The sequence below is a fragment of the Triturus cristatus genome, chromosome 3_1 (assembly GCF_964204655.1).
Source record: "Triturus cristatus chromosome 3_1, aTriCri1.1, whole genome shotgun sequence".
Taxonomy (NCBI): Eukaryota; Metazoa; Chordata; class Amphibia; order Caudata; family Salamandridae; genus Triturus; species Triturus cristatus.
This window is the reverse complement of record NC_140583.1, coordinates 754,477,501-754,501,702: the sequence shown is the minus strand read 5'-3', so window position 1 is coordinate 754,501,702 and position 24,202 is coordinate 754,477,501. Positions and strand designations below refer to the sequence as shown.

Below are 24,202 nucleotides of genomic sequence, written 5' to 3'. Positions count from 1 at the left end.
CCTTTAGAAAATGAGACAACATTGCAGTATCAAGGCCATCCTCCCTGCCAGCTCGACTCTGTGGGTTTCGAAAAACATTGAAAGCTATGTTTTTTCCATCTCACCGTTCCCTTGTTTTTTCATTCTTTTCATCTGTTGTCTTCTGAAAATCTTTAGGTTGCTACCCCAGCTGCCCAGAGGACCGACCCTACTTCGATGAGCAGAACATGGCCTGCACTGCTAACTGTGGTTGCTATGACAACCATGGCAACCTCTACAGACCTGGATCCAAGATCCACAGTGTGGAGAACTGCATGTTTTGGTAAGGAGGATGAGTGACAGGGCAATGATATTGTATATGACCTCCTGGATAAGTAGTTGATGGCTTCTTTTATTTCCTCGTGGGTAATCATCATCATTTTTGGTTTTCCTGCCTAGTGATAGCCCTCACGCTGGGTCTCTGGGACCTATGGTTGAATTCTGAGATGGAGGGACAATAATACCTCTGCATGTTTACTTGTTTGATTAAAATGTGTATACGTTTGCGTGTGTGGCTGCTAGCAACAAAATTACATCTTTTGCTTGAAAAGTAACAAAGCATGAACATTTGTGAGACTTGTAACTCATGTCTACCTTCTCTCCAACTAGCACGAGCATTGGCAATGACAAGAAATGCAACAACGACCTTACAGGTAAGAAGTCAAGGGTCGCATGCGCAGTACAGTTTTTTTTGCTACAGCACAGGACTTCCTAGAAACGTGAATATTCTCTGACTACATGCTTGGTTTTTCAGCCTGTTTTTGTTCTTACGATGGCAAGAAGTACAAGTATGCTGAAGAAATCTACCGAACAGGAGATAACCTGGGAGGCTGCTTTGTAGCAACCTGTGCAGCCAATGGCACAATCAACCGTCAGATTACAGAATGCTCAACCGCAGCACCCACCACAGCCTTCACCTTCACCACTGGCACGCCCACTTCTCTCACACCAGCGGTAGGTTGTATGTGATAAACTTGCTCCTGTGGTCAGGGTATTTAGATTTCCTTTAGTCATTGGTGGGATCAGTGGGTAGGACCAGTAATAGAGCTGGATGGCCCTATGGAGGTGTTGTTCAGGGCAGTGGTTTGGCACAGAGACTGTTATTTCTGAGTAATTTCCTGCTTTGACACCAGCAAACCTTAAGATGCCATTCTCTTGCTTCCTTTAGCATTGCAGGTGCTGTTTGGTTTCAAGATTACCCCTTCTTATCAGAGGGCAGTCATTCGGTAGCAAAGGCTTTGTGACTTCCTATGAGCAGGCACCATCAGTACCCGAATCATAGTGCCTACTGGAGCTACCCAACTCAATATTTGTGGGACACTGCAGAGACACCAACTAATAAACGTGGGAGGGAGATGGATAGCTTTTTATTCTATAGAACTTGAGGACAATTGCGAATAGTTGAGGCAGTGTAGTTACTTTCGTACTGGAGCTGCACTTGAATCTTGCAGCAAGTGGGATAGACAACACTACAATGTATTCCAATTTTAACTTTTCATTAAGATTTTTAATTATCAGTATTTTATGCCAATTGACTTACTCATGCAAAGAGTTGGATTCAACTAGTTTTCTTAATTATTTGTACAGTGCCATGTAAAGTACTGGCATAAAGGAGAACATGTGATTTTTTTTCTCAATGAGTAAAATAATAGGTAATATTGTTTGCCCTTTTCTCTGCCCATCACAGCACCACCCACTCCTACCGTCTTTGTCCATGAGGTGTGCAGCTGGACTGAATGGCTTGATCATAGTTACCCACGGTCAGGACCTGATGATGGAGACTATGAGACATTAGAATTAATGGAAGAAAAGGGGGAGAAGGTTTGTAAAACGCCAAAAGAAGTCCTCTGTCAAGCTGCAGATTTTCCAGATTCCTCTTTGGAAGAAGTCGGTCAGGTAGTGGAATGTACCCCTCACACTGGACTTAAGTGCAATAACAAAGATCAGACACCCGCACCCAAGTGCTACAATTACCAGGTCAGCTTATCATGTTGTTGCTATGTGCCTTGTGGTTCTACGCCTTCATCAACGACCACTTTTGCCACAGAACCAACCACAACCACAGGGGCCCCATCAACACCTACAGGCACAGAACCAACTACAACCACTACTAGTACAACCTCAAATGTTACTGAAACAACCACACCTCCATCTACAACTTCAGAAACTACCCCAATCACAGAATCAACCACTACTCCCTCCGCAACCACTGTGTCAGAAATGATATCTCCACCAGCAACTGTCTGTGAACCAATTTGCAAATGGTCGGATTGGTTCGATGAGAAGGAACCTTCCTCAGATCCTGATGATGGTGACAGTGAAACATTTGAAAATATAATAGCATCAGGAAAGACAGTTTGTACAAAATCAGAGAAAATAAGCAATATAGAGTGTAGGGCTGTAAACATTCCTGAAAAAGACATTGCTGCACTTGGGCAAAATGTAAAGTGTGATGTAACAACTGGGCTGGTGTGTAATAATGCTGACCAGACCGAAGAGGGGTATGTGAGAAAGTTTTATAACTATAAGATGAGAGTGCTGTGCTGTGACACCACTCACTGTGCCACAACAGCAGTAACCACAACAGGGAGGCCAACCACAGAAACAACAGCCCCATTAACATCAGCTGTTACAGAAACTACCACCGGCCCAACTGGTACACCCTCAACACCTGGCACTGTAACAACAACAACCAGTGGTACTAAAGAGACACCATCAACACATGTCACAGAACACACAACATCTACAGGTACGACAGGAACGCCATCAACACCTGGCATTGAACCAACTACAAGCGCTGGCACTACAGGGACACCATGAACAACAGAAAAACAACCAACAACAACCACTGGTGTGACAGGGAGACCATAAACACCTGGCACTGAACCAACTACAACCACTGGTACGACAGGATCACGATCAACACCAGGCACTGAACCAACTACGACCACTGGTATGACAGGAACACATCCGACACCTGGCACTGAACCAACAGCCACCATTGGTACAACAGGTGCACCATCAACACCAGGAACAGAACCAACTACAACTACGGGCACAACAGGAGTACCACCAACACCGGGCACAGAAACAACCACGACCATTGGCACTATAGGAACACCATCAACCCCAGGTACAGAAACAACCACGACCACTGGCACTACAGGGACACCATCAACACCAGGCACAGAACCAACTACAAACACTGGCACTCAAAAGACACCATCAACTTCTGGCACAGAATCAACCACAACCACTGGTACCACAGGAACACCATCCACACCTGGCACTGAATCAGCCATGACCATTAGTTCCACAGGGACTCCAACACCAGGCACAGAACACACTACAACCACTGGTACAACAGGGACACCATTGATCCTGGGCACAGAGCTAACCACGACCACTGGTATCACTGGAACATCATCAACACCTGGCACAGAATCAACCACGACCACTGGCACTACTGAGACACCATCAACACCTGGCACAGAACACACTACAATAACTGGTACTACGGGAACACCATCAACACCTGGCACAGAACAAACCACACCCACTGGTACCACAGGAACACCATTAACACCTGGCACTGAACCAACTACAACTATTGGTGCCACAGGGTCTCCAACACCTGGCACAGGATACACTACAACCACTGGTAAAACAGAGACACCAACAACATCTGTCACAGAACGAACCACAACCACTGGTACCACTGGAGCACCATCAAAACCGGGGACAGAGTCAGCCATGAACATTGGTACTACAGGGGCTCCATCAACTTCAGGCACAGAACCCACTACAAGCACTGGTACAACAGGAACACCATTGACACCTGGCACAGAACCAGCCACAACCACTGGTACCACAGGTACACCATCGACACCGGGGACTGAATCAAGCACGACCGTTGGTACTACAGGGGCTCTGCCAACTTTAGGCACAGAATTCACTACAACCACTGGTACAACAGGAACACCATCAACACCTGGCACAGAACCAACCACAACCACTGGTACCACAGGAACACCATTGACACCGGGGACTGAATCTACCACAGCCATTGGTACTACAGGGGCTCCATCAACTTCAGGCATAGAACCCACTACAACCACTGGTACAACAGGAACACCCTCGACACCTGGCACAGAACCAACCACAACCACTGGTACCACAGGAACACCATCGACACCAGGCACTGAAGCAACCACAAGCACTGGTACAACAGGAACACCATCGACACCTGGCACAGAACCAACCACAACCACTGGTACCACAGGAACACCATCGACACCAGGCACAGAACCAACTACAACCACTGGCACTCCAGGGACACCATCAACACCTGGCACAGAACCAACCACAACCACTGGTACCACAGGAACACCATCGACACCAGGCACTGAAGCAACCACAAGCACTGGTACAACAGGAACACCATCGACACCTGGCACAGAACCAACCACAACCACTGGTACCACAGGAACACCATCGACACCAGGCACAGAACCAACTACAACCACTGGCACTCCAGGGACACCATCAACATCTGGAACAGAACCAACCACAACCACTGGTACCACAGGAACACCATCTACACCTGGCACTGAATCAACCACGACCATTGGTACCACAGGGACTCCAACACCAGGCAGAGAACCAACTACAACCAGTGCCACTCCAGGGACACCATCAACATCTGGCACAGAACCAACCACACCCACTGGCACCACTGGAACACAATCAACACCTGGTACAGAGACAACCACTGTCACTACTGAGACACCGTCAACACCTGGCACAGAACCAACCACGACCACTGGCACTACAAAGACACCATCAACACCTGGAACAGAAACATCTACGACCACTGGTAGTACAGGAAAAGAATCTACACCTGGTACAGAACCACCCACAACCTCTGGTACTACGGGGACACCATTAACATCTACTACAAAGCCAACCACGACCACTGGTAGCACAGGGTCCTCATTGACACCTGGTACAGAACCTAGCACAACCATTGGTACCACAATTGTTACAGGGACAACCACTATAGGATCTACTACGTCTGAAGCCACCACTGTATCTACCAATACACCTTCATCAGCTGCTGTCACAGAAACTACTTCTCCGTCGGTAACTGCTTGTGAACAACTTTGTAAATGGTCAGATTGGTATGATGCTAAGGAGCCATCCTCAGAACCTGATGATGGTGACAGTGAAAAGTTTGAAAATATAATAGCATCCGTAAAAAATATTTGTGCAAAATCAGAGAAAATAAGTGATATTGAGTGTCGGGCTGTAAACTTTCCCAAAAAGGACATTGCTGAAATTGGGCAAATTGTAAAGTGTAATGTAACAACCGGGCTGGTGTGTAATAATGCTGACCAGACTGGAGAGGAGGATATGAAGAAGTGTTATAACTATAATATGAGAGTTCTATGCTGTAATACCACACACTGTGCAACTACAACTGCGACCACAACCACAGAAACAACTGCCTCACCAACATCAGCTGTCACAGAAACAGCCACAGCAACAGCTGGGGCTACAGGAGCATCATCAACGCCCATTGGCACAACACCCACAACTACCACCAGTAGCACAATGCCATCAACTGAGGAAACAACATCAATTGTCACACAATCAACTACTACTCCTTCCACAGCTACGGAGACAAGTACAGCAGAGACCACCACAAAATCTCCTGTCACATCTCTGGAATCTACAGGATCACCTACCACCTCTATTCGCACACCTTCCTCTCCAACCCCCACCACAGAAACGTCCACGTCAACAACTACTTCTGTTACAACTACCTGTCACTGCAAAGTTGGCGAGAATCTGATTCCTGCCGGTGAGTGAAGATTCCTTCATGGTAATGAGATAACAAAAAGTAAAAACACATGCTTAGCAATTGTATTTTAAGGCAGCAATTCCTATATTATTTGTGCATTTAATCAATATTAGGTTTTTTGTTTCAAGGAGAGTCACCGCATTAAATTGCACTAATAATGATAGATCCTGATTGGACGATGAAAGTCTACAGTAGCAATTATAGTGGGATATGCCTTTTCAAACAAAAAAGTCTGTGAAGTTTTGAGACAGGAATTGATTTACCATTTTGAAAGAAAAATCACTCTATTGCCTGTTCTAAAAAGGATATCTTATCCTAAAATATGGTTTAGTGGAAGTATTTATCTGAAAAAGAAGATGTAACATGTCTTATGGCTAGTGGTGTTTAAAGACCCAAAGTTTTACTCCAGTGATCTGCATGTATTTTTCACAAATTCTACAATTACTAAATGTAGATTGCAAAGCTGTATGCAAGTGGGATTTAACATGAAAATAGTACCCTATAAACTTGTGAAAAAACAAATAAACGATTTCCAATATCCATTCCAGTTTGAAAGTTGGGTAGAAAAATGGTTTTAATGTAAATTCGTGACAAAATAGCGCCACCATTTTAGGTGCCAACCAACACTTCCAAGGAAAACGTGTATGTTTCCGCAGAATAACAATCCTACAGTGCAGACATAGAAGTGTGAAAGTTTGCAAACTAAGTATAGCTCAATGATCAGGATTTATGCAAGGCTTTGCTAAGGTAATAAAAACTTCGCACACCCCAACTTTTGACTCACAACTGAGAATTCAGCACTCCTCTCTGCTTGTAGCGCCTTATTTACATTGGTGGACTATCCTCCAATTTCTGAAAGTAGTGATAAGCGCGCTTGATAAAGAGAATCCTATTTTGGAATTTTGCCCACCCTACAAACCATTAGGTGGTAAAAAATTATATCGTGGACGCTGCTCTGAGTTTAGAACTTCTTTTGGAATTGACCAGATTTACCATTACCACCTGATTCTAAACTGGGCTCTCATTTTGAAGAGTCATCTCCAATGATTGTGAGCCATTGATCCAAAAGAAGTGAAGATAAGAAGGGGATGGGAAAACATAACTTGCCATCAGAGTCTCTCCACCGCTGGCCTCTAACCATTCTCTTAAGATGCAAATCCAACAGATTTGAAAACTTTACAGCTATCAGTAATGAAAGCAATCAAGGGCAAAGTCATCTCAGCTTACAAAATATCAGCATGATGAAGAAACAGCAGTTCCATAAGGGGTCAATTTGCCTTACATATGTGATCTCTGGTAGACTCATAAGATTTGGGAAAAGGGTGCATGTCAAAATGTGGCTATTGTTGAAGACTAGCACATGCAGCTTTACAGCACCATTAAGTAGAGAGTGTGAGGTCGTATAAACACGAATAGCTGGAGGAACCAGGAGTGCGCCCCCAAACTATTTAACGTCATATTGTTGAAGACTACCATCAGTTCAGTCAAACTAGTTAAATGAGATTTTAGCAGCAGAGGCAAAACCTACATGACATGCATTGGGGTCTACAATGCTCTAATGGATCCTAATGTTTTAGGGGCATGATCTGTTTTGCTTAAAAGAGTGTCTGCCTTCAGTAGAGGGTCACTATAGTTCACGCTTTATATCACATGACATTACGTCAACTATATAGACTTACTACATTGGAGTGAAAGTATAAGTAAGCATACCAGGAGTTAAAAATAGTAAATATATATTTTTGCTGCAATACAGTGATTAGGTCAGTGTAGTGAATGCAAAAATGTTTAGGTCAATAGTATTGGCCTTGATTCCAGGAAGGAAATTGGGCATTCTGATTAACATTAGAAGGTGTAAAAACTCATATTGGTAAGGCAAAGACATTTAAATCTAATGCCAGAGATTGTAAATGAGAGGGTTTGTAAATTGCAGGGGTTTCCTTACTGTTGCTGATACAGCTCTTACCATCAAAAGAAGAACTATTTTGCTTGTTCATTTTCTAATGTTGTCACTTCATCACTCACTAGCAAATGTGCTTCTCGTATCATTCAGGTGGCGTCATCTACAATACAACAGATAATGCAGGCTGCTTGTACTTTGCCATTTGCGGTGCCCACTGCACACCTGTGAGGTCCAAGGGTCCCTGCATAAACACGGGTACCCCTCCGCCACAAGTCACTTCGCCAATCACTACTGTGACACCAGTTACTCCAGAAGGTACAACTGAAGCAACCACCCCAAGCACAATGGAAAGCCCTGGCGCCACCACTACACCTTCAACCTCAGGATCGCTGCCAACCACTCACAAAAGTCCGGACGCCACTGTCTCCGAGGGCTGTGAAAGTGTAGAACCCTACAGAGAGGTAAATTGCTATACCAGGTAGCAAATTCCTGAAATTGAGCTTTTTGGGTGTATCATTTGGTCAGATCTCCTGGTTTACTTAATCTCAAGCAAAATAAAATAATATCTCACAAATTCTGGTCTCACAATTCTGAATGGATAGAGTTTTAAAGGGAAGATAATGTGAGCTTGCTCTCTGAAATGTGTGCCTTTATATGCTGGGACTCCTTGTTAAAGGTATTTATCAAACTTCAGTGTGCTGAAGACAGGGCCATGCCCTACCCAGTAAGTAAAATAAAAAATGCTGATATCGTTGTCCGGGCAATTGATATGACGTGATGACAATAGTACTCAATCTTAGGTAAAAAAGAATGACGCATATTTGGGAGTATCTACCTCAAAGACTTAAACCACTTTTTTGCTACAGATTGGTGAAACATGGGAAATTAACAAATGCACTAACACAACCTGCGAACTTGGCGGGAACATCACCCTGCAGCATGTTGAATGCCCACCCGTCAAGGAGATTACATGTGAGGGTGGATTAGCTCCCAAACAAGTCTATAACGAGAAAGGCTGTTGCTTCCAGTACGAATGCGAAAGTAAGTGCTGCCAAAACCCAAGCAGAGACCAGGTGTGCCTTGCGCTCTCCCTAATTTTCAGCTTTGCACACCTGGGGCCTTATAAAACCATTCTGCTGACAATGAACAGCCAACAAATCGTAAAATCTAGATATAATAGTGAACCAATGCTTGTCTAAAGTTCAGAAGGTAGGGTCTTGTGCCTTCCACTCTCCCTCTTTTTGTGGCCACGCACCAGGTTGAGTTGTTTCCTACAATGACACCCTTTGATGGGAACATTTAAAGGATGCATGGGCATTGGCAGAGATACCCCATCCACTACATGTCTGGGTGTGCTGAGACATCCACAGCATTGGGAATAGATTACTTCTATGATAATTGAGAGAACGAGTACACAAAATGGCAGGAAACTGCATTTTGTAGTACATAGCTAAGAAATTTAGAAAATTCCTCCAGCTCCAAATGTGTGATGCAGTGAGTGGTCAAGCCACTGTTGGCTTACACAGTAGAGTACATACTCCCTGCTTCTGTGTCATAGTGTTAGACCATGGCTGTGCTGTATCACTGCCTTTGGGCTCTTTTAGAATTAAATATATAAACGCTAGTAACTTCTATTGTGTTAGGACAAATGCACATTATAAAGTAAAGCATGATGATGGCAGTGGTCCCTTGCTGCACGATGGAGGAGATGAGTTTTATATTAAGAGAACTGTGCTTTCTAAAATCGAGTTTTGCAGTCAGTGTCTCTGCCAACTGCCTCAGCAACTTCCCACAGGTGATGGTTGTGCTGTTAATGGCTAGTCTCCTTGGGGAATAAAACATAGGCCCTACCCACGCTGTGAGGAACAAATCCACTGATCCTTGGTATCCAGAATGCACCCGCAAGAGCTATCTCATCCTTTCCTACATGCATCCTGCTGAGGTTCCTTCCGCAGAATCATTCCCCTCTAAAGAGAACTGGTTGAACGGACTGCTCACACTTTCCGCTCCTTTGTTGCTTGTTTGTCAGAATTTCCAACCTGGTTTCCCTTGACTTGGTTTCGTCTATGAACTGTGGTTCTTGTTAGACAGTAGTTGGCTGTGAAAAACGTATCTATAATTCTAAAGACCTTCATGTGGAATGTGTTATTAACTTCAAGTAAAAAGCCTTTCCTTTCTTTATTCAGGCTGCGTGGGACCTGACGGAAAACCTAGAATGGTGAGTCCACCATTGTACATTTACTAGCACTGGCTTTCATCTCATATCCGAAATATATAACATTGTCTGGTGGGCAGCGGCTTTTTGGTTTCAGCTCTTCTTTTGAGACAGGCATGGTGTGTGTCTGTATGTGTGTCTGTGCGTTCCTATGTCAGTGTCTTGGGGTGCCCCAGCCAATATTTATCACTCTAATAACATGTTATGGTATGTATAACATTGTGTAACCAGTGTGCACAGAAGGCAGCATTCACCGCAGTTTATACCTGGACTCTCACCTTGGCGGCCAATATCCAAGTTAGGTCTGCTGTCGAAATGCTGCTGGTAGTATCTAGTTTAAAGAAAAGCCTATACAGAGGTGTAAGTTTTCATTAGAACTGCATGACATATAGGGGAATCACTGATTACGGCTTTGTTCAGGGTTCTGTTAGGGGTTCACAGTAAAGTAACTCATAATGGTATACAATACCTTACCATACAGAAATAATGCACATCGCCGTTAAGCGCTGTACCTGGGACCTTTCTGCACAGCAGCGAGGTACAATCGCTTGTAAAGGATAGTCAATTTTACATTTCTCATGAGTGGGGTGGGTTGGGGGAGACTTGCGTGGGGTAGTTCTGCCATCTTAGATACCTTTAAAAAGTGCTCCTTAGCCTGGAGGTAACGTCGCAATTGCTTAACAAGTGTATATTCTGAGTATCAAATACAAAATATTGTGACATCCTAATATAATGGACAAAATACCAAGGACTAAAACATCAAAAGAAAAGTATGGATAGCTTTTCATTACCTAACTCCATATATATAGACCGTCACGATATATATATAGCTGTAAGGTATACATAGATGTGAGGTTATCAATAGTACATCTATACTTTCCTGTATGCACTTACCGTTTGGCAGTTTGATCCTCGATACTTTGTCGCTGGTATCAGAGGGCCATGGTATTCTTGTACTTGATGTTCCAGAGTGCGATCGCCTCAAAGGTTGTTTTAACCCCCTGTTCTTTACCCTGTGGTCCAGCCGGGAGAGTCATGGACAAGCAACTGCCAGAAATGCTCCTGCAACATCAATACCATTTCAGTCCAGTGTGAGGAAGTCAAGTGTCAAGAGTCCACTCCACCAGCACGTGACAAGGAAGGCTTTGAGCTTGTTGAGTCCCCAGTGCCAGATAACCCCTGCTTCACCGAAATGACATGCAGTAAGTGCTTCCTTTCCTGGCTCCTTAGTGAGGAGGGAGGCAGCTTAGCAGACTATGCTCACATTGATTTTACATTCCCACCAATTTCTCATTCCCCCAATTCAAGATGACTTAGCTGCCTGCTCCTTTTGTCCCATCCCATATATCATGACTATTGGATGAACATTTCACTAAACTCCCCTCCTCTCCCATACCTAACGCAAACGTGGCAGAAATACTAAAGTGGGTGACTTACTTGCCAAAAGACCAACTTAAGTGACTTCAAAAAAGGGATTGGACGGCCTGTCTGCTAAGAGCATTATAGTAGGGTTAAAACCATGGTACGTTGGCATTGTAACTCTAGAGCAGAATCATGTTTATAGATTTCTTTATTTTTTCTCAAAAAAAAAAAGAAATTATTATTTTCTTTTTATTATTAATCACTGACAAGAATATTCTGAAGAAGGCTTTGCCGAAACGCGTCGATATTTTGTGCACTTGTCCAGTGTTATTTGTTATTGAATTGGTTTTTACTACTTGTTTTAGTCATTATTTCATGTGATGGTTTCTAACTGTATGATTATTGATCACTTTATGTATGTGTTCTCTATAACAAATGTATCTTTTGATTGAATATCAATAACCATATATATAAAATTAATTGATCCTTTACACAAAAAAATATACAAAACATATAAGAACATTAATAAAAATATAGATTCATAAAAAAAATCTTTTCACATTTGTATCTATTTATTGCTGTGTCTCTAGAGTTACTTAGCTTTTTGTTAATTTATCTTTGCACGTAGCCTGGTGTGTCTTGTTTTTTCAAAATATTGATTTCCTTGCTAAGGCTTATCCTTTTTGCAGGGGACCTCTTCCTTTTCCAAAAAAAAAAAAAACGTTGGCATGTTACATCATGTCAAAGTAGTACCATTCAGCCACAGTGATTGAATGTGGAGCTAACCCACTGGTACTACTTACACATGGCAAAATTTTACTTACCACTCTGCAATTATTTTAATGGCCATGACAATCATGTTTTACTGAAACGATGAACCCATACTAACTAATCCTGGGCGTAGTTCGCGAAGTAGCGCTACGCGTAGCTACGCAAAGTGCACTTCACGAGCTACGCGTAGCACTTCGCGAACTGCGTAGTACCCTGTTCGCACTGTGCCAGATGTCGTTTTCAATGATTGCACAGTGCGGACAAGCATCCAGCACTGTGCAATCATTGAAAACGGCATCTTGCACAGTGCGAGCTGTAGTTTTCTGCCGCTCGAGTAGATTTTTACTCGAGCTGCAGCTTTCTCAACGCGGACTGGTAGTTTCTCATCGCGAGCGGTCGCGAGCATACGTGACCACTCGCAATGAGAAACCTGACCTCCCCGCATTGAGAATCTCGCTGGGAGGTTTACTTTCCATGCTCGCGATCGCCAACTTGATGTTGTTGATCGCGAACAAGGAAAAAGTCTCGCAGGGATGTCATTTTGCTTGCTCGCGGTCGCCAACTTGATGTTGAGGACCGCGAGCAAGCAAAAAATGACCGCTGCACTGCGCAACGCTACGCTGCGCGTGTTTGCACAGTGCTACGTGCAATTCGTGTAGTGCGAAGTAGCACAAACTTCGCAAACTATGCGAGCGTAGCGTAGTGCTTTGCCCTGGCTTAATACTAACCCATTCCACCTGCAAGTGGTGTACCAAGCCAAAGCAACCCACTAATTGCTGTCTCTGCATAGAGTGTGCACTTTCCACTTAAGGCAAGAGGTGATAGCCTTGTCTAGTGTAGCCATGGCCAGGAGTAATATCTGCTCCCTTTACATATCGCTAGAATTGATATACCTGGAAGCCATATCTAGACTTGACAGAATGTCCAATAACCAAACACTGAAAGTGAAGATCATGTGTATAATATATGATTAACACATATATATTTCTATAAGTGTGTCTAGTGATGGTGTCCATTATCATAATAAATATTTTTTAGAATTTGTGGATCTGCTTGAAAGCCATGGCTGTAATGGTTTACACTTTGCTAATCTCTCAACTCCAGATACCTTGCACCACTGCCACTGCGGCTGAAAGGGCTGTCTCTGGCTACAATACAATATTGGCTTTGATTAATCCAGGACTGTAATTAATGTTTGGTGCAAAAGTTTTCGATGCCCCTTTTGTTTGTGTTTACAGAATGCAACCCCATATTGTGCAATCCAGATGTGAAGAAATAGGAGATTGGTTTCACGCTGTCGTCCATCCTTTCAGCCGGTGACTGCTGCGCCAAGATGGGATGTGGTATGTGTTCTGGGTTCTCACCATGTGGTACAGAGTCACGACTGTGCATAAAGGGGCAGCCTGAATGTTTCAGATACGAGTTCCTGGGTTGATCTAAGGTAAAAAGGGGAATCTTCACCTATCGTCACCTCCTTGTATTCCCCCTCTTATCCGGGAAGCAGGGTGCAAGGGTGTATAGCAGGGAACCCGCTCATCTCTGGTGCGTAATTGCAAATTACACTTAGTGGAAGGCGACCGACATGCTTGGTTACTACCATGCAGTTTTTCAGGTGCAGCACATATAATAAAAGGTATATAGCCATGTTCAAACCACGAGTAGCTACACGCATGAAGTGAGGTAGAAGCACAATAACCAAGCTTTGTGAGTATGGCCTCGTTTGTTTTCTTCTGTAAACTGATTCTAAAATATGACCTGTGAGTCAACAAGCATTGTTTTCTGAAATCATTAAAGCTGTACTGCTATCAAATGGTGTTTGACATTTTGCCTGTAATAATGTAAACATGCTTTTATCATTACAGTTGTTCTAAATATCATGCTATGTGGCCACATTTATTTTCACTGGCATGAGATACATCTATAACCATATCATGTTTGGGTGATCTATTAGACAAAATGCACTGGTATAACAACTCACATTTCATAGGGAACTGTGACATATTTCCAATCTCAAATGATTGGGGGTCCCAAATGTTTCTAGTGATGTACGTGATTCTCTAGGCAACAGCACCTCCCTAGAGGGTACATTATGCAACCACTAATGAAATGTCACGTAGGGAACTACATGGGACCCGCGTTGAGAGATATAGCCTCCTTCCCCATTCGCACAAGGGCTCCAAAGAATCCACTCTCGCTTTGCCCAGAGGCAGATATTGAAGTATCCCCCTTTCCCCACCACTTAATATTCAGAGGCTTACAATATTGTGTGGTTAACTTTGTGCTGTTGGGTTGTGCCATGATGGAAATATAGCACCTAGCTCAAGTTTGTGAGTTTTTCGTTTATGTGGCAAAGCCACTGCTAACAGATTGGTCATCCTTAACTCGCTTTTAACTGTAGTTTTTCGGGGAATACTTTACCCACGATACAGGTAGTTTAAAACCCTCTTCATTACACTGGTGTGTGTGGAGAGGAGCATGATTCACCAGATGTGAATCCTCACATCCCTTGACAATCGTAATGGATAACACATTACATTCGGTGGATCCGGACATGTAGGTAACACCATACTGTTATTTTACATTTGTAATGTGCAGCACTCAGAACCAAGGGTATGTAGCCTTATGGAGAGCAGAAGAAGTTAAATGCATGCAGTGAAACAGTATCACAACAATCAAGCTTTATGGGTATAGCTCCTGTGAAATATTTCCAATCTCAAATGAGAGAGGTTCCTAAATGTTTCTAGTGGTGTCTGGGGTCCCCTGAATTTGTGGCCTCTCTCAAGAGGGCGCCACATACCACAAATCATGAAAGACATCTCAGGTGCCCACATGTGACCGCTTTTCTTTCACCCCTCTGTGATGCAGGGATATGAGTAAACTAATACGCCAGAGGAGTGCTGTGGAAAGTGTGTGCAGACGGTGTGTCATGAAGACACAGAACAATGAAACCAAAGTCCTTGAGGTAACTCTGCTGTGATGACTGCTTCCACTCTCCTGTCCTAGAGCCTTGCGTGTCATTCTGGCGCTGCAGCACCATGTTTTTTTAAGTTCAAAATATTTTATTGAGTTTTGTATATAGACAATAAACAAAGACAATACAGAAAATAATACTATATAGCGAAAATACCTAAGCACAAGTCATAAAATTATCAAAGCCATTAATAAAGTATAGTAGGTAAGAAGATGTAACATATTCATATGAAACATAAAAGAGGTAAGGAAAGGATGGAACAATTATAAAACTAGTGCATTAAATATAAATAAAGCTACTATATTATATAGTTAGATTAATCGAGATGTAATAAAATCAAAAGATAAGTTATCAGTATATCACATAGAGGATAAATATACATCAACAGGTAACCAATAAGATTGATAAGAGATAGAATTATGAAGAATCCCATTCATGGATAACTGAGCACCTCTTCTCGTAAAAATAACCCAGGACCACCACGCATTAACAGATAATATAGAAATATCTTTCCAACAATAAGTAATGGATTTCAATGCTGCTGAAATTAGGAAATTGAAAAGTTTACCTTCTAAAACATGTAAGTTTTGTGAAAAAATAGCAGATTTGCATATTAACATTTGGGTGCCGATTCCGATCCGTTAAAAAACAATTGCGTACGACTCGTATCCGTATTTTTTTACGTACGAGTCGTACAAGTGCCCTACAACCGGCGAAGTACGATTCGTACGTTAAAAATTTTTACGAGTCGCATAGGGAAAATGTTACGAGAGGGATCCGGACAGTTTTACGTGCAAATCGTAAAACAGAAGTCCGAGCGCACAAGTACGATCCGTACCGTTCGTCCGAATATACAACCGCATGTAAAACGGTCCGTCCGAATATACAACCGCATGTGAAACGGACCGTACGGAGCAAACGCTGAACCACACATGTCCACGGCTATACTTGTGCCCGCGGACGAGTCGCACAGCCCCCCCTCATCCCGCATATGTCAGCACCGTACCCCCATATGTCAGCACCGTACCCCCCCATGTCTACACTGTACCCCAGCACCCATACGTGTACGCGCCGTACCCCACCTCCGTACCACAGCCCCGTACCTGTACGCACCATACCCCAGCCTCGTACACCAGCCCCGTGCCTGTACGCACCGTACCCCAACACCGTACCCCAGGCCCTTACACCATGCCCGTGCCTGTACACACTGTACCCCAGGCCCCTACCCCATGCCCGTATGCACCGTACCCCAACACCGTACCCCATCCCTGTGCCTGTACGCACCCTACCCCAGGCCCGTACACCATGGCCGTGCCTGTACGCACCATACCCCAGGCCCATACACCATGCCCGTGCCTGTACGCACCATACCCCATGCCCCTACACCATTCCCGTGCCTGTACGCACCGTACCCCAACACTGTACCCCAGGCCCGTGCCTGTACGCACTGTACCCCAGGCCCCTACACCATGCCCGTGCCTGTACGCACCGTACCCCAGGCCCCTACACCATGCCCGTGCCTGTAGGCACCCTACCCCAGGCCCGTACACCATGCCCGTACGCACTGTACCCCAGGCCCCTGCACCATGCCCATGCCTGTACGCACCGTACCCCAGGCCCCTACACCATGTCCGTGCCTGTACGCACCGTACCCCAACAGCGTACCCCAGACCCGTGCCTGTACGCACCCTACCCCAGGCCCGTACACCATGCCCGTGCCCGTACGCACCGCACCCCAGGCCCGTACACCAGCACCCTCACCCAGCATCGCGTATGTACGAATCGTACAACACCATTGCATATGAGATCACTGTACAACAACATAGCTTATGTACGCACCTTACATACACGAAACCGACTCGTACAGAACCAGGACACTGTAAAACAGCACAAGGAGGGTCAATTTGATTCGCACAATACCACAAAACACGTCTACAAGCCAAACTACATCGAAAACACTGACCTGGCACATCCAAACAGGCAAACAGAGGCCCAAACCACAACCACCTCTTATAACACTCCCACCAAAAGTTGAAACACAGCCACACCCACAAATGGACCAATAAAAAGGGCCCACACACACAAACCACGAGCCTTTGCAACAGACCCACTGCTGCCAGACCCCACAGACAAACAACTGCACCTTACTTACACCTTAACTACAGCTCAGACTTACACACCTTCACACAACCACCTTCACAAACACCCCCTCATCACATTCACACCCACACCATCACATCCACACCCACACACCCACAACCATCCACACCCACACCCCACACCATGCCCACAGACAAGAATCCAAAGTTCACAAGGGAGGAGCTGGACATCCTTGTCAACAAAGTCATCAGAGTCGAGCCACAGCTCTTTGGAACATTGGTCAGACAGACCAGCATAGTTGAGAAATCAGCCATGTGGCAGAGGATTGTCGATCGGGTCAATGCTGTTGCGCCCATCAGGAGGACCAGGCATGAATGCCAAGCCAGGTGGTACGATCTGCGCAGGGCAGTCAAGCGAAAAATGAATGAAGAACATGCCCAGAGTAACATCACTGGAGGTGGGCTGCCCCGCAGACCGGTACATTACCATCCCTGGGAGGAGAAGGTGATGGCCACGCTTCCGCCGGTGGGAGTACACAGACTTGAAGGAGTCGCAGAGCCGGGTGAGTACACAAACAACTGACGTAACATGGGGGAACGGCATCCACACCCCAACTACAACTAATGCACGCAACTACCCCAAAGCCCTCACCGGACACAACAACACTCAAAAACCACGAACATGCCACTAACGGGTCCATACCCCATTCACTAAGCAAGGCCATGCCAAGTCACAGGCTACATGAAACACGAACCCAAGACTGGATGTCCGCGATGCTGGGAGGGTGGGGCTCACAAAACACATTGTGCAACTCAGAAGCAGACACCAATGCCCTCAGCCCATATGGCCTAGGGACATACCCATGCACCATGCTCAATGCACAGGGACTGGCCAAGTACTGACAAGGTAGCTGACACTTGGCCCTGCTGTAGACAGCACAAGGCCCTCCTGTGACCACTGTACACTCAAACACCAACTCCACATGCCACATACCTAGCACAGGAACTCACACTCACTGTCATGCCAGCATGCACCATGAGGGGACAGACACATCACCTGGGAGACCCAATGCCAAATCACACTACACCCAACAGCATGCCCGGTCACCCCCCCCCCACCCCTTACACAAGCACACACCCCCGGGGCAGGCAACGGATTTTGCCGCTCCCACAATGGACATGTGACACAACAAGACCAATCCATTGCCAAATAAGCAGCCTAGCATTAATTCGACTGGCCAAAGACTCAGGAGAACATATCAATCTGTCCCCCGCAACATACCCATCCACAAGTGTACATTGAGAGGAATGCTAGGCATATCCAACTACCTGGAGGAACTGTGCCAACTTGAATATGTATGAAACATGGATGTCTTATGAAACACCATTAACATTGTCTCTCTCTCTCACACACAGGGCAACGTCATGGATCTCCCCCCAACACTGGGGGGGAAGAATCACAGGCCCAGGCTCGGCGTGAAGATGATCCCACCGGCAGCGACGACTCTCACCACTCCGTGGATGACCCCGACCAACCTGGCCCCTCTGGTGCCCAAGCCCCTGCAGCACCTGCATCAGGTACATCTGTGCCAACCACCACCCCCATTCCTGCCACATCCCAGGAAACACCCAGGAGCCCTGCTCGCACTGAACAACAGAGCCTGTCTGACCAGGAGGGACAAGGTTCTCCGGGCACCCAGGAGGAGGCAGGCAACCCCACAAATGCCATCCCTCAGGGGTCCCGTAGACCCGATGTGCCCACAACGGCAGGCCCGGCTCGTGTGGGCAGGGGTGGTGGGAGTGGAGGCAGGCGGAGGCGGGAACCTGACCAGGCAGCTGAGGGAACCGGTATGTCACACATACGCCACATCCTGGACACATACCGGCGTGACACCAGGGGCATCAGCCAGGTAGTTGACACCCTCACAGACATCAAGGGGACCCTCGACGAGATAAAGAACCTGCAGGCCAGGCAACATGCCAGTCAACGACAACACCAAGGACGGATGGAGGCAAGACTGGCTGAGCTCCTGGCGGTGCAAATGGACATGAGCCGTTCACTCCGTCGGATTGCCAACAACATGGGCAACCCTTCCTGTGCCACCAGGCGAAGACCACCACCAGCCACAGGGAGGGAGGAGGAGGAGGATTCGTCCGACGGAGCATCACAAGCATCGTCAAGGCCTGCATCTGAGGGTCCCCACAGGAAGGTGGGTCGTCCACGGAAAAGACAGTGAGAGTCAGCGGACCATCCACATCTCCCAGGTCACCAGGCCTGGCACCTGGCCCTCTGGCCCTCTGGCGCAACAGCTGCACCTCATTCAATGACATTCTCTGCCACATGGACTTGCTCGTCACAGTCTGACCAATGATGACCAACACTGTGGTCTGGACTCTGATGACTTCCAATGCAAAGGATACCATCTCCCCCTGTGAACTTTGGATTCTATGCACCCGGCGAGCACCTCTTATTATCTACCAAAACACGTACCCCACCGCAAATAAAAATTTCTTGAAAGTCAGGAGATGTTGCAGTGATTTTGCATTAGTCCACAACATCTGTGTGTGTAAATGTCAAACTATGCCTGAGTGTTGAACTAACTCCACCCATCCATACCCTGGGATCTGAGTCTGACACAGGACACACATGGGTCACAATGTATCATTCAATACAGACATGGAGCACAATACTCACCCTTGATGGGCTCAACCTGCGGAGGGGGGCTTGCAAAACTGTGCGGACAGACCATTTTGGAAGAGTATCATTAAGGCGCAGAGGTCATGGCTCATGTGGAGTTTCCTGGGGAGGGAGTCCCAGGTATGCTTGGCCAGGTGGGAGAACTATGTCCTGCATGCTGGAGTAAGGTGGATGTGAAGAATGGTGGCCAGGCCAAGGTTGGATGCACAGAGATGGCCCAATGGGGTCTTGGATGACAGTGGTACAAGGTTGGTTTGGGGTCATGGCCTGCCTCCTGAGTGTGGGTGTGGAGTGTGAAGGTCATCCTGCAGCAGACAGTGATCCATTGCAGCTATCTCTGCTGGACGGTGATGTGGCTGGGGCGCCGGATGTTGAAGCTGAGCTGTGCAGATGCACCCTGGATGTGGACAAGTTTCATGGGAGTTTTAATGCAGTTGCTCCGTAGAGGGCAGGGCAGTATTTGACACGGATGTCGTCGTGGACCTGGGGGATGGTCTGTCTTGCCTTGGAGTGGATCGATCTGGGGATCGTGTGCATAATGCAGGGGCTATTGCAGCCTGAGGTACAGATGCTGGTGATCAGCATGGCAAATGTGAGCAAGCAATCCATGATGCACACCAGCTTGTGTGCGTGGCCACTGGGTGCTTGTGCAGGGCTCTTGCGGGTGGGACACAAGCAGTTGAGCCAGCTGTAAGGGGACAATCCGCAGATGATAACCTCAGTCCTGTACAAGTCCAGCCTCAGGTGGCTGATGTTCAGCCATCTGCCAATGGATCTCATGCATTATTGAATATGAGAACTGGCAAGGTCTGCGTCTTTGGGGATGGTGCGGAGCACCTGGCTGTCAATGGCACACGAGCTGATGATGAGGTGCTGTGCGCATGTGATGGTGTAGAGGGGGATCCTGGAAACATTGTAGAATGACACGCTGAGAGATGATACCTGTGCCATGTGCCAGACAACGACACCATACTACATGCAGAGGCCTTGAGTCCCACTCCCATGGCCTTGCTGGGGTACAGAGCCGGTGGGGAGTTGGAGGGACATGACCTGGTTGGTGTGACAGGGCCTGGAAGGTGTGGCAGCGCTGTGTGGGCAGTTGGAGTTGCACACTCATCATGCACAGGTGTTGTGTGTGCGCTTAGTGTATGCCTGAGTGCAGGCGACAGATGTTTTGGATGGACATTGCTTGGAGGGTGGCTGCAACATCATACTGTAGTATGATGTGGCTCTTGCAAAAGGTATATGTAAAGGAAGGAGTGTCCGGTTCACCATGGCACACACAGAGACAATGGATGCACAATCACCAAAGATGACTGACACCGGATCAGGAAACTGAAGGCCGAGCTGCGCATAGGAAACACAACCTCAGCAGGTGTTGAGTGCCCGTTGTGGGGACAGAGATGCCAAAATACATACACAGCCACGGACTTCATGCACAATAGAGAATCAAATCCATGTAGAACTGCATGCATGTTGCTAATCTACACATAGACTCATATGTACAATCTCTGACAACTATGCCAGAGATGCCGCATGCACAGTGGCAAGAGACCTGCATCGACAGAGATGAGGCACCATGGATGGTGAAGAACACCTTTATTATTCAGGCTCACACCTAGGCAAATGCATCAAAATGAACAGACGCACAGGTCATGTGGATTAACATGTGGGACCTACACTGGCCCCCCCCCTTTGCACCACAGATGCTGTAAATCCATTGAACTGGCACAAAAGTGACAGGGTTGAGCCAAACACCCCCTGCTGCACAGGGAGAGGCTGCTATTCCCTATTGAGCCTCTTATGGGGATGTCCCAAACTATGTCAACCCGTAGCATCCCGTATGTTTCCGAGGGAAGTTTTACACACAGTGATGCCTTCATCACAATCCACAATCCCATTACAGATGACTGTCACCGTGTGACTATCAATTCATGTGAGTCATGCTACATGTCATGTGCCCCATGGTGAGTCGACATGTATGCATAGTAACAAAACATGCACAGGAGCAGTGCACACACATTCTAAACAACTACCACACCCAAAATGCCGTACTGCAATCCTTACCCAAAGGAGACTTTTCACCATGTCCGTGCATGTAACGCTGATTCTGCACACGTTGCTATACTCATGAGGAATAGCAGGAGCCCAACGATGCCACGAGCAGACAGCATGCGCAACTACCAGGGGATGAGAGACACACAAGAAGTCAGCTAAAAGATGGTCATCCGCATGCATGGTTAGTTACTCTACATGTATAAGGTTGTCACCATGCTAGTTGAAAATTGAGTGTCTCAGCTACAATTAGTGGAATTACATCATCACTCGAATGACACATCAGAACACACCTCTAAGTCACTTAGCATACATGCAGATGGACACACACATTGCAACACATGCCACACAAGGCTCCATGCGTGCACACTCAGACCCAGGGACTCACCATCAGGAGAAGAAGTTGCGTATGAGCTGACTCCGGATGTCCTCCTCCTCCTCCTCCTCATCACTTGCCTCGTGACCAAGCCCTTCATCCTCCATGGGTGGATGTTCCTGCTCATCCGGATCCAGGATGAGTGGCACTGCTTTCTCCACTGCCATGCTGTGCAGCATGCAGCACACGAGGAAGATTTTGCAGACCTTCACCAGTGCATATGGGAGGGAGCCACCTGTCTTGTGGAGGCACCGGAATCGGCTCTTCAGGAGGCAAAACGTCCTCTCAATCACTCGCCTGGTCTGCCCATGGGCGTTGTTGTAACGGTGATCTGCAGCCGTTCTGGGATTGCGGAGAGGCGTCATCAGCCATGGCATGTTGGGATAACCAGAGTCCCCTACATGGAAACATCATGTACAGAAGTGGGTCAGGAGAAGCTGTAAGATACAAAGATAATGCTAAATACAGGACTGACAGTCTACCCACCAACAAGACATGCTCGTTCGTTGCGCAGCTGCAGCATCATTTCGGGCACCCTGCTACGCCTCATGATGTAGGCATCTTGTGCTGACCCTGGAAAGCGTGCACAGACATGGGAAATCAGCATGTTAGCAAGACACACCACAAGGGCATTAATGGAGTGATAATGTTTTCGGTTTCGATAGGCTACCTCCTGTGCCTGTGGTGGTACCAAAGTCACATGTGTCCCATCAATAGACCCAATGACATGGGGCATCCCTCCCAGGGCATAGAACTCACCTTTGACACCTGTCAACTGCTCACAATTTGGAAAATGTATGAATTCATCCAGGTGAACCAACATGGCTTCTAAAACATCATGCAGGACACGGCTGAACATGGTCTGGGACATTACACCAACATCAGCTATGGTGAATTGAAACGTACCGGTGGCAAAAAATGTATTGCTGCCATCACCTTCATCTTGGGTGTCAGCGCAGTAGGATACCTGTGTAGCGGTTGGAGGTGTGATGCCAGCTTTGCGGTCAAGTTCTCAATCAACTGTTGCGAGAAGCTGTAGCGTCGTATGCAGTCACGTTCCCTCAGGGCACCCGAGTCTGGTATTGGTCGGGGGAGAGGCGGTGCCCTGCAGTAATTTGGAAGGGATAATGAAGAGTGAGTACATTACAACACCAATGTCAATGAACTGAGCACATGTTTAACAGCTAATACACATATGCTACATACAGAGTCTGGTCTGTGCAATACATCCTGGACACGTATGCCAGCCAGGTGATACTCCTACCAAGAGCCAGCTACAAACGTGGATTCTCAAGGTCAACATGACATGCCATGAAACTAGCTGTGGGCCAGTGTAAGTGAACAGCCAGACACATTACAGGAGTGACATACATCCACATATGTGCATTAGAAGGATGTCATCTCATACAGACAGCTTGCGGCAAACTAGACGCACAAGTCACATGTCATTGAAAAAGGACAGACCACACACCTTGCCATGAAGGGGTACATGTCAAAACTGATCACACATACATTGAGACTACGCAGATATGTCCTCAGCTCGCAAGTCCATGTTCGATGCATACAGACACACGTTACGTGTGATTCCACATGTGGCCTGGTGTGCGTAATTGTGTGCCATGGCCATCTACACACAGACACATGTTGGATGCAGAAACAGCAGATGCAGTTGACGGAACACCAACAGCAAGCTCATGGGAACACATGACACACACATGACATAGTCACATCGTGCCACGCTGGTAGTTAGATGTCAGGTGTCATTAGCCGTGTACCTGGCATCAGGGGACATTTGCAGGTGTTGGTGACTGTGCCATGCCAGTGATGCAGTGCTTGACAAGTTTGTACTACATGCACACATCTAAAAGGTGTGA

The 24,202-nt window shown here is 46.5% G+C and overlaps 1 protein-coding gene and 1 long non-coding RNA gene across 3 annotated transcripts in view; one reads left to right on the top strand and one right to left on the bottom strand.

Annotated features, from left to right (window-relative positions):
* Window positions 1-5,889, top strand: part of LOC146860926 (mucin-5B-like) — a 94,559-nt gene extending 88,670 nt beyond the window's left edge. Inside the window, 5 exon segments of the mRNA XM_085646473.1 lie at window positions 157-301; window positions 628-671; window positions 773-979; window positions 1,706-2,767; window positions 2,930-5,889. Coding sequence (XP_085502599.1) covers window positions 157-301; window positions 628-671; window positions 773-979; window positions 1,706-2,767; window positions 2,930-5,889 — 4,418 coding nt within the window.
* Window positions 1-24,202, bottom strand: part of LOC146860925 (uncharacterized) — a 475,355-nt gene that overhangs the window by 403,502 nt on the left and 47,651 nt on the right. For both annotated transcript variants that reach the window (XR_014978892.1, XR_014978893.1), the window contains exon 3: window positions 10,891-11,058. This is a non-coding gene — a long non-coding RNA (uncharacterized LOC146860925). The remainder of the gene's footprint in view (window positions 1-10,890; window positions 11,059-24,202) is intronic.